This window comes from Belonocnema kinseyi, chromosome 7 (genome assembly GCF_010883055.1).
Source record: "Belonocnema kinseyi isolate 2016_QV_RU_SX_M_011 chromosome 7, B_treatae_v1, whole genome shotgun sequence".
Lineage (NCBI taxonomy): Eukaryota > Metazoa > Arthropoda > Insecta > Hymenoptera > Cynipidae > Belonocnema > Belonocnema kinseyi.
Genome location: NC_046663.1, coordinates 104099201 through 104109323, shown reverse-complemented (window position 1 = coordinate 104109323; position 10123 = coordinate 104099201). Strand labels below are relative to the sequence as shown.

General features: G+C 32.2%; 1 protein-coding gene across 3 annotated transcripts in view; it reads right to left on the bottom strand.

The window, feature by feature from the left end:
- LOC117176130 (neuralized-like protein 4) overlaps positions 1 to 10123 on the bottom strand; it is a 16125-nt gene that overhangs the window by 4917 nt on the left and 1085 nt on the right. For 2 of the 3 annotated variants that reach the window (XM_033366199.1, XM_033366200.1), the window contains exons 2-13: positions 9249 to 9464; positions 7125 to 7559; positions 6834 to 7034; positions 6492 to 6711; positions 6306 to 6402; positions 5943 to 6119; positions 5422 to 5730; positions 5141 to 5334; positions 4764 to 5071; positions 1257 to 1650; positions 849 to 1170; positions 535 to 728 (exon numbers count right to left, since the gene is read on the bottom strand). In XM_033366199.1, coding sequence (XP_033222090.1) covers positions 535 to 728; positions 849 to 1170; positions 1257 to 1650; positions 4764 to 5071; positions 5141 to 5334; positions 5422 to 5730; positions 5943 to 6119; positions 6306 to 6402; positions 6492 to 6711; positions 6834 to 7034; positions 7125 to 7559; positions 9249 to 9464 — 3067 coding nt within the window. The remainder of the gene's footprint in view (positions 1 to 534; positions 729 to 848; positions 1171 to 1256; positions 1651 to 4763; positions 5072 to 5140; positions 5335 to 5421; positions 5731 to 5942; positions 6120 to 6305; positions 6403 to 6491; positions 6712 to 6833; positions 7035 to 7124; positions 7560 to 9248; positions 9465 to 10123) is intronic. The other variant, XM_033366201.1, reaches the window with a different exon arrangement.

Genomic DNA, 10123 nt, shown 5'->3' with positions numbered 1-10123 from the left:
CTATATTAATTTGTCTTCTCTTAAAGTCCCATTGAAATAAATTTCCTATAGACGTAATTATTTAACAACTTTCTAACAAAAATGAAAATTTTCATGATCATTGAAACGTTCTATAAAAAATATATAACATGTTCAAATAACATGTTTGTAGCAAAGCAGATTTCTTAAATAATTAAGAAAATAAATACATCAAATTGGAATAAACTTAATGCGACATGGCAAATCTCACGATAACGCGACAGGAAAAAAATATCCGTAGACAAATTGTCTACATACCTTAGGATTTCGATCTGATTTGAAAGTTTTTTTTAATGAAAGGTGATTAAATTATGCATAGATCACTCGAGACATCCTGTAAGGAAGTGCCTTAGTTTAAGTTTTCAAGAAAAAACGGACAAAATATCCAATCCAACAAACAAAAATGAAACTTTCCATAATCACGTTCCATTTCGATAATCGCATTGGGATTCGAACCCTTAAAACCTCTTGAAAATTTCCTTAAATTCACTCATGTCTAATAAATACTAAACGTACCTTGATTATAACTAGCTACTCTCCTCGCAGTGGCTCTCTTTTCCAACTGTACATTTCTCCCGTGATTCTCATGAAATTCGTAACAGAAATCAATTTCTGCCACCGAAGTATTTATGGGTTGCGTAGGAGTGAGTATCATTTCGTTTAACAATTTCGCTTCTGAAGTTTCAACCGAAGATTCCATCCCTGCATCACTGTAATCCCAAGAGATATTGTTATTGAAAAATGCATCATACTGCGTAAACCGGAAAGTTTTTTTGAAAGTGCTTAATCGCCTTTCAAATCCGATCCAAGTAATCAATAGAGGAACCTACTTTCTAATAGTGGGTGGCATCGGATCTAAGAGAAACTCCAAAGAATCTTGCATTCGCAGACTAGCATTTGGAGAGATTGCTGGGTTTTGCTGCTTGCTGCTTATGATGCTGACAGCCACCGTGCTGCCAAAAAGTTCTATAACCGCGAATACCATTTCAGGTAAATTCGAGGCTGCGACGCCCATATCTTCTCCATTTATATAAAACTTCAGGTTTCCCTCCTGGGTGCGTTTCAAACCTATTTTATCACCGACTCTAATCCAGTCTAAACTAGGACAGTAGTTCAAGCAAAGAACGTAGCCTTTATGACGCACTTCGTTGCCTAAAATTCAAAATTATTTTACAATAACAGACCTTTCATCGAAATCTTTCCAGAAATGTCCTACTTCGCTAGGGTATTCAACTCACCAGTTAAATACCAAGAATCAGCCGGAATACAGGTCATTCCTGGCACAAGATTCATCGAAGTTAACCAGTTTCCACTTTCGTGGCTGAGGACTCCTATCCTCAAAGAACCGCTCCATTCTCGAGCGACTTCTTGGACGCAAATTTCAAAGAGTTCATTATTTTCAAGTGGAGTGTCGCTCAGCAATACGGCGTTGCTATATTCTCTGCATCGTGTTGCAATGCCTCTTTCACTATTTAGTTGAATATTTAAGCCTACGGACTCGTGGAACTTGTGAGTAATTTCTGTTTGGCCTTGAGGTTGAATCACAGAGGTGGGTTGCTGGCTCGTACTGTTTTCCGACTGCAAATACTGCTGGGTCATCGTGTCTCTTCTCTCTGGCATAACGATCGTCACCTAATGACAAATCACGAAATAAATTGAAATCACCGTAACAACCCATTGACACGACTCAATATTACTTTACAAACTGGAATATATTTTCGAAAATATGTTATACGAAATTCCTATGTTTATGAATGCTAGGCTTCATTAAGACTCTTTTTTGGAAGACATTATGCGTAACAAAAAACGACGGTTTCGAGTCAACTAGTAACACTGAAGAATATTCTAGAATATTCAACCAGCTTCTACATTTTTAAGGAATTTTATAGAATAGTAAGAGACACCTCAAACAATCTGGGACGCTTTAGAATAACAGGGTTGCCGCAAAACTTCTTTTTTACCCTTCGCCGTCCTTGCGGGTCATACGGGACCCAGTTGATTTTTCGAGGTAGAATTTCATAGGAAAGAAAGAATTATTTAAAACAAGAAAAATTTTTTTTTAATATTTTAAAACAATTGAATGATAAAATAGAGGATCTGAATAATAACTTATAATTTTCAAATTACTTTTTTATCGCAAACTGTATTGGGCGGAGGTAGTAAAAATAACAAGGACGGCGAGGGGTTAACATTCCCTGACCATTAATATTAAAATACCAGAAGTCGAATCTTGTAACATTTTTAATATATCAGAGTGGCCGTTTTAATTACATAAAAAAATTCCCAGTAATTTCCCGTTTTTTTTCGGTTCGCAAACATTATTCACGGTCAAACAAAAAAAAAAAAAACTCTGAAGCTAAATATTTTTCCATTTGAAGTAATAAAAACTAAGCTGCAAATTATTTTAGGCAATTTCAAGCTAGAAATATTAAAAATTGAATGATTACATTTTTCTTATAAACTGAACATTTTCTAAATTGAAAGATAAATCATTTTCATTTTAAATAGTTTTAAAATCCTTCAAAACCTTCAAAATTTTATTTCCAAATTTTGAAACATCTACATATTGTAATAAATTTATTCAACTTTGAAATTACTTCTGAATTTTTTAAAGAATTTTTAAACATTTTTAAAAAAATTTTCGAATTCTTTCTAAATTCTTTTTCTTAAATCCTGCAAAATAAAAAATATTTCCTCAAAATCTTCCAGATTCATTTGCGACCATTTTGGAACTTTTTCAAAATTTTTTTAAATATTCTCTTAAAATTAATTTTTCAAAATAGAAAGTTATTTTTAGTTGCATCGAAATTGGGTATGAATAGCCAGCCTTTGTGGGGACATGTAGACACTTCGTTTAAATTTGTTGAAATCATTTCAAACTTTAAAAATTAATTGTGACCTTTTCAGGCCATCTAAATATATCTTCAGCTTACTAGAATTTTTTTAAGGAATTATAAGTGTTCAACATTTAATATACACTTCAAACGCTACTAATTTTCGAATTAGGCATTGTAGACTGAATGATGTCATCATTGAAACTTTTTTAAAAATAAAACTTGGTTAGATTTATTTTTCTAAAAATTTGTAAAATTCCCGATCAAAATGTAAATTCAGGGTCGTTTCCAGTGCTCATAATATTCTCAATCATTTCCCGGTTTCTCGGTCGAGCGGCCATCCTGTAAAAGTAGAATCTATAATTATAGAATAAAACAAATTAATATTTTATTTATTATTCTCGGAAGTTTAATTATTTATTTAAAGTGCCTATTACAAAAGTTCTGTAACTTTTGCAGTTTTATTCAAAATCCATGAATTTCCCTTAATTTCTAGGTTTTTTCATATCTGTGACCATTCTAAATGATCTTAAGCACTCCCGTTTTCAGAAAAACTAGAAGTTTTTACAAAAGTAAGAAACATTTGAGGAAATTGTAGAACATTTCAGAATTTCAAATAATTTTAGAAAAATTGTAATAAAATCTCAAAATTGTTTAGTTTGGTAGAAAATCCAAGAATATTCCTATAATCAACACAGGATTTTGGAAATAATATAATATTCAAGAAAAATTCCAACGAATATCTGATATACAGATTAAAAACTCCAAAATTTCCTGGAACAATCGAAAAACATTTCAGAAAATTCCCTAATGCTCTATAACATGCTTAGAGTTTTCTAATAACATTCAGAACGAACACGCAGATTCCAGAATATTTCAGAGTATTCTATAAATGTAAAGAACATTCCAGAAGTTACACAGAAGTTTAGAAATATAACAATAATGAAGAAAAACCGGAGAATATTCTAGCTCTAGAATATTGTGTAAATTCTATAATATACAGAACAAATTTTCAAAAAAAAAGCAAGTACATTCTCGAATTTTCAAAGAATTAAAAAAAAAACATAATAATCCTGGACATTCCAGAAGATTCTAGAAAAGATTAGAGTATCCTAAAAAAGTTCAGAACATTCGGGAATATTATATAAATAATAGAATATTGCAAGATATTCAAGAATACGACTGGCGGGTATCTCTTTGACCTTTACAGCAGGCCCACCTAACACAGTAACAATTAGATATCTTGAAGTAATTAGAGCAATGTTATTAAAAAGCAGGAGTTAACATCAATTCGTATTAATCAAAAATGTTATAATAAGGTCTAAAATAAATTATTTACCAAAAGATTTCTTGTTAATATTGAATTCAAATTTATACATAATATTTCAGAATTGGTGGTGCTGTCGTTACTACGGAACACGCGTTCGTCCATTAGTTATTCGCTAGTGTTGCACTGGGTAGAATGGGTTATGCAAAGTTTTCGGGTTCCCAAACGATACTGTTTTTTAATAATATATACAATAATGGTGAATTCTGGTGATATATAATAATTAATAAGCAAGGTGCCTTAAAGACACATCACCAAAGGACGCCAATGTAACTTTAACTTGAGAAACGTAAAATTACAAATTAAATTTAAAATTCAAAGGAACGGTTATATAAATCACTGGAAGGTATTATTTTACGAATCTTACTTAATTTTCAGTATATTTTGTATATTATGCGCACGCAAGCGCGACAGCGAATACATTGAAAAGTGCACTTTACCGACCTAGGGCGATAAAACAACTCTCCACGAACAGTGACTTACTCTGCGGGTTCAGAATACACACGCAGAAACGAGGAAAGCAGAAACTCGCGTTAAATAAAATATATTTTAAATTATAAATGAAAAATAAATTTATAATTTACCTGAGCACATTGTCCATATAAATCAATAACGGGATAAACGTGTGTCGGGAGTCCAGTGCAGGCAACACCCTGATCGACTCCATCCAGATAATAATGCAGACTCGTATCCGCACAACGCATCATTCCAATACGATTTCCTTCCGTAAGTTTGTCCAGATCGCAGCTGTAATTATTCCTGAGAGTTACACCGTCGCGCATAACAGTCGATCCGGAGAGCATCCAAGTATCATGATCAATGTCAGTCATCGTCGATGGAAATTCCAACTCATCTGGTCTTATAGCTGTTACACCTGTTAAGCAAATAATGCCTAATGTGCATTCTTAAATACCACATCAACCTTGAACTGTTTCTCATTAATTTTATTATTTTCTAATACCTGCTTCTATCGCTCCGGACCATCTATCAACCATTTTATCAATTGAAACTTCGAACATTTCCCCATCGCGTAAAGCTCTGTTGGCTATAACGATCGCATCATTAAATTCACCTAATGCTCGAGGTCTCGAGGCTGTTAGGCCATTGTTTGTGATCCTGGCATTCTTCCCGTGGATGTGGTGAAAACGCAAGTCGCTGGAAGAAGGATTTATGGCGTAATTACAAAATAAGTTAGAGTATTGGGTAAAAAGATGAAGCGAAGAAGTTGAGAAAGTAAATTACCTGTATAACGTAGTGTTACTAAAACTAGAATTATTTGTAGTTGGGCTGTAAAAATCAGTGTTGTCGACTATTGTAGCTTGAGCTGCTTGTCCATACAAGTCTATGACGCCATAAACTCTTTCGGGAACACTCATTGCTGCGGCGCCTTGATCGGCGCCATTTACGTAAAAGTGGAGGGTGGAATTATCCTTTCTCATCACTCCCACTCTGTCGCCAACTTGCAGCCTGTCTAGATTTTGGCCGTAATGGTCTATCATCGTTATTCCATTATGCATCACCCCGTTGCCAGTCATCATCCACGTGCCAGATCTAAGGCAGTAAAATAATAAACATCCGAGGTGCTGATCTATCGACTTTTCAGTGTACACTAAATTTCGCAAAGGTTTTAAAAGATTTCACAGACATTTCACTTCAGATTATAATTCATTAAACATAAGCCTTAAAAATATCTCTCAAACTTAGACTATAATACCACTAAAGTTAAAGAATTAATTTGGACTAAAAATAAAAAGTAAGCTTACCTGACGTTTGTCATAGTGAAGGGAAATTCTAGTTCCGTTGGAGAGTGACTGGTAACACCAATTTCGATGGATCCAGCCCATTTGGTAACTATTTTGTCCAATCGAACTTCAAAAAGCTCGTTTGGTCTCAAAGGTCTCGAAGTTAGTACTACTCCATTATTAAAATCATCTATAGCACTAAAAGGGATTAAAAATTTTATGTAAAAATTGTCATATCCGCAGTGAAAAATAAAATCAAACAAAAAAAAATTACCGGACATTGAAATAAAAAAGTCAAGTTTTCAGTCAAAAAAAGAACTTTAAAATTTTCAGTTTGAAACGTGAGACGTTTAATATGGCGAAAATATATTTAATTTAATTTACTTAGGCCTGTGTGCAGTTCGACCATTATTGATTACATCAGCTCGAGTTCCACAACAGGGATGAAACATTAATCTTTCCAAGGGTTCTTCTTCTGCTTCTAAAAATTAAACGGGGAAACAATGTATTAACTAAAATTTCTAACTCTATCGACCAAATAAACGCCAATAATATAATTATAATTACAACCATTCAAAGACTGCAAATGTAGCGTGTTTCGTCTCGTTATCAGATTTTGTTCCTCTCTCTCATCTCGATCGACGATCGTGACTTTCACAGTCATCCCATAAAGATCGATAACTCCCCAGACTGAAGTAGGAACTTTTGCTGCAATTCCCTGATCGAGACCGTTGATAAAGTAGTGCAAGTTTCCGTTACTTTTTCTGATCATTCCAACCCTGTCACCTTCCTAGAAGTTAATTTTGTTTTAATCAAACTAGGTTGGAAATTCAAATGTTAAAGTTTTAACAGTTGAAAATTAGACGGATTCAAAATGGAAATAAATAAATTTGAGAAATGGAAGATACTAACTCGAAGCTCATCTAAGTTGAATTCTCCATATTCTCTCTGTGTGCCTTTCCCATTTGTTAAAATTCCACATCCAGACATCATTGTCGTTCCAGAACGCATATTGGTCATCGTTGCAGGAAATTCTAAAGCAGTTGGACTGTGAGTTGTGACTCCGACTTCTATACTTCCTGACCATTTGTCAACTAATCGGTCTATTCGAATCTGTTGAAGAGAATAGAATGATCAGTATTAGTTCCGTTCCAATTATTAAAAACGATTCTCATTGATTGATATTTGTGAACAGTATTATACCTCAAAGAGCTCATTATCTCGCAAGGGTCTGTGGGTCATCACCACGCCATTATTAAATTCATCAAGAGGTCTCCGTCTTTCTGCAGTTCTTGCGTTGTTAGATAATTTAACCAAAGTACCAACCCTCTCATGAAACCTCAATCTGTCTTCTCTTATCGCTGAGGTGGTTGGATTCTTGGGCAAATTTACATTAACGTTTACATTCAAGTTGGCTACTAAATTTGTCGTTGACGAATTCGGGGCTTCTTCCAAACCGTAATCATTATTAATTTCAGCCTCATCTTTTGGCTCGCTGAGCGAGAGAGTCAAGCTTGGTTGAGTTATTGTAACTTGAACACAGTTACCATACATATCGATTACAGCGAATACACTTGTGGGAATATTTACTGCAGCCACTCCTTGAGATGTGCCGTTCACGTAAAAAATAAGCTCGCTCTGAAATTGTATGAGAAAATTAGTATATCATCTCAGGGATATTATTTTATTATTAATATTATTTTGTAGTATTCGAGACAGTGCAGGGTTGTTACAGAAGTCCGGTTTCAAACTTCCATAACTTTTTCAGGTTTTCCAGACCTACCAAAAAAAAAATGGCTTGTTAAATTTTTAAAAAATGCAGCCAATTCTATTTAATTTCAATAGATTCTACTATGTTGGAATTTGTTGTGCTGTTGCTATAAAGCATGCATATTGGCCAAAATGCCCATTTTACCCCGTTTATCTCAAAAACTTGACGAACTAGGCAAATTCTGAGGTAGGATTCGGTTTCAACGCAAAAAATTATATAGAAAACCACTACCAGATCTCTAAAAAAAACTTTGGAGGCTTGCATTATTAATCAGTTGGGAACAATTTGTACGGCCATGCAAAACGTTTTATAAAAACTTCGTTTTTACAGATGATGGTTGACAATGATGAATTTTCTAATAATTCGGAAATGGAAACTACAAAATATGAAAAATCGAGATTTTTACGGAATAATTACGAAGTTTTATGAAAAATGCTATTTTTCTAAGAAAAATTATACAAATGTACAACACAATACTCATTTTTTATAGTTGTTTGTCGAAAATATACGTCTGGAACCAATAGATGCAGTTTTTCACATTTTCTTTTCAGAAAATTTCAAATTTATGTACAGCATTATGAATAGCTACAATTTTCCACGAAAAAGCAGGTTAGTTGTTTAGTGGTACATAATTTTTAATAGGATTTTATACAATGTAATGACTTTTTACGAAAATTTTAGGAATATAGAGAAATTTATGACTCCAAAATGAAGGTTTATTTTTTCCTAATTTTTAAACTTTTTTTGTTAGATAGTACGTATTTTAACATATTTTAATGAATACATTACCTATTTCTATGAAAAGTCAGGAAAACTAGAATCCCAAATCGATAATTTTCTACCATTCTATATGAAAACGTTACCCTTTCAGAATACCGTAGTTTTTTAAATCGATCTTTCCAGAGTATTCAGATTTCCTAAATTTCGAAATTTCTCGAAAATAGCGAGATACGTGAAATCTAATCAAATTTTATGGTTTTCTGAATGGGGATGATCCTCATCCACCCTGAACTGACAAAGTATAAATATTTTCAATATTTAAGACGATGAGAATTTGAAAACATATTATTGCAAGGCATAGAAATTGTTTTATATATTCTGTGAATAAAATCAAATCTTTTATGCAAAAAATAAATCCATTAAAGTCTACGCAACCAGTAAATTTAAAGGGTTTTGAAATAATTATTTAATTGTGAACAATTCTCACTAATATTAATGTACAATTTTTTAAATCTGGAATTATAATTATATATTTTTACTAGCAAAAAAAGTGAATTAGCAAATTTAAAATTCGCCATGAAGTACCAGAATAATTATTAATTAATGAGACTTTAAAGTAGATGCAAAAAAAATCAAAGACATTTTTTCAAAATTCCCAGACTTTTCCAGATATTCCAGGTTTTGTAGCAACCCTGGATTTTATTTCTTAATTTCTTCTAGACATTTCATCCAAATGTTTTAACATAGTTTCCATTTTTGAACTAGAAGATTTTGATGTTTAAGAATTTATTTTGTAGGAAGTTTGAAAAAAGTTATTAATTTTATTAAGAACTTACATTGGATGTTCTCATAACTCCAAGGGTGTTTCCCTCTTCTAATGTGTCCAGATCTACGCCATAGAGTTCGACGATAGGCTCACCATCGTGCAAAATACCTGAGCTGGTCATGATCCATGATCCGTGACGAAGATTGGTTGCACAAGCAGGCAACTCGATAGTTTCTGGATCAGCTGATATAATTCCGATTTCTATACTCCCACTCCATGACATCATCTGATTGATTCAAATACATTAGAAGTAATAAAATATAAAAAATAAGAAACATTATTACTTATTTTCTATCGAAAAACAAAATGCTAGCTTCTATTACTCATAATCTAACAGAATAAAATGGTTTTATTAATTTTAATACATTATAAAGAATAAAAAACTATAGTGTTCTTAATGTATATTCAGGACAATATTTTAAACTATGTACAAAAATTGTTTGCTTAATAAATTCATCACGACTGATTTAGAAAATAATTTAATATTTCTCAAAACCATGAAAAAATTATTTCATTATTTCAAAAGTTATTTCATGAACCAAATAATTTTATGGTAAAGATGTTGTAAAATTGCAAATGTTGTTAAGAAAGAGAAGCTGCTTTTAGCTAACTATTTATTCATTAAAAGTATTAGTATTGTTGATTAAAAAATACTTTTATTTATATTTATATCTATATATGCGTCTGCTCTACGTAAAATATTTAAAATTTTGTAAAAGAACGTCTAAAAGAGAAAAAAATTCGACTTCGTAAAAAGTTTTCCTTATATCGTTAAACATACAATATCAATTTATAAATCTCAACAAAAAAATTAAAACAGTACAAATTTAATTATTTTATAAAAATAAAATTTTCTGTACAAAATGGCAGTGTCTATACAGAAAA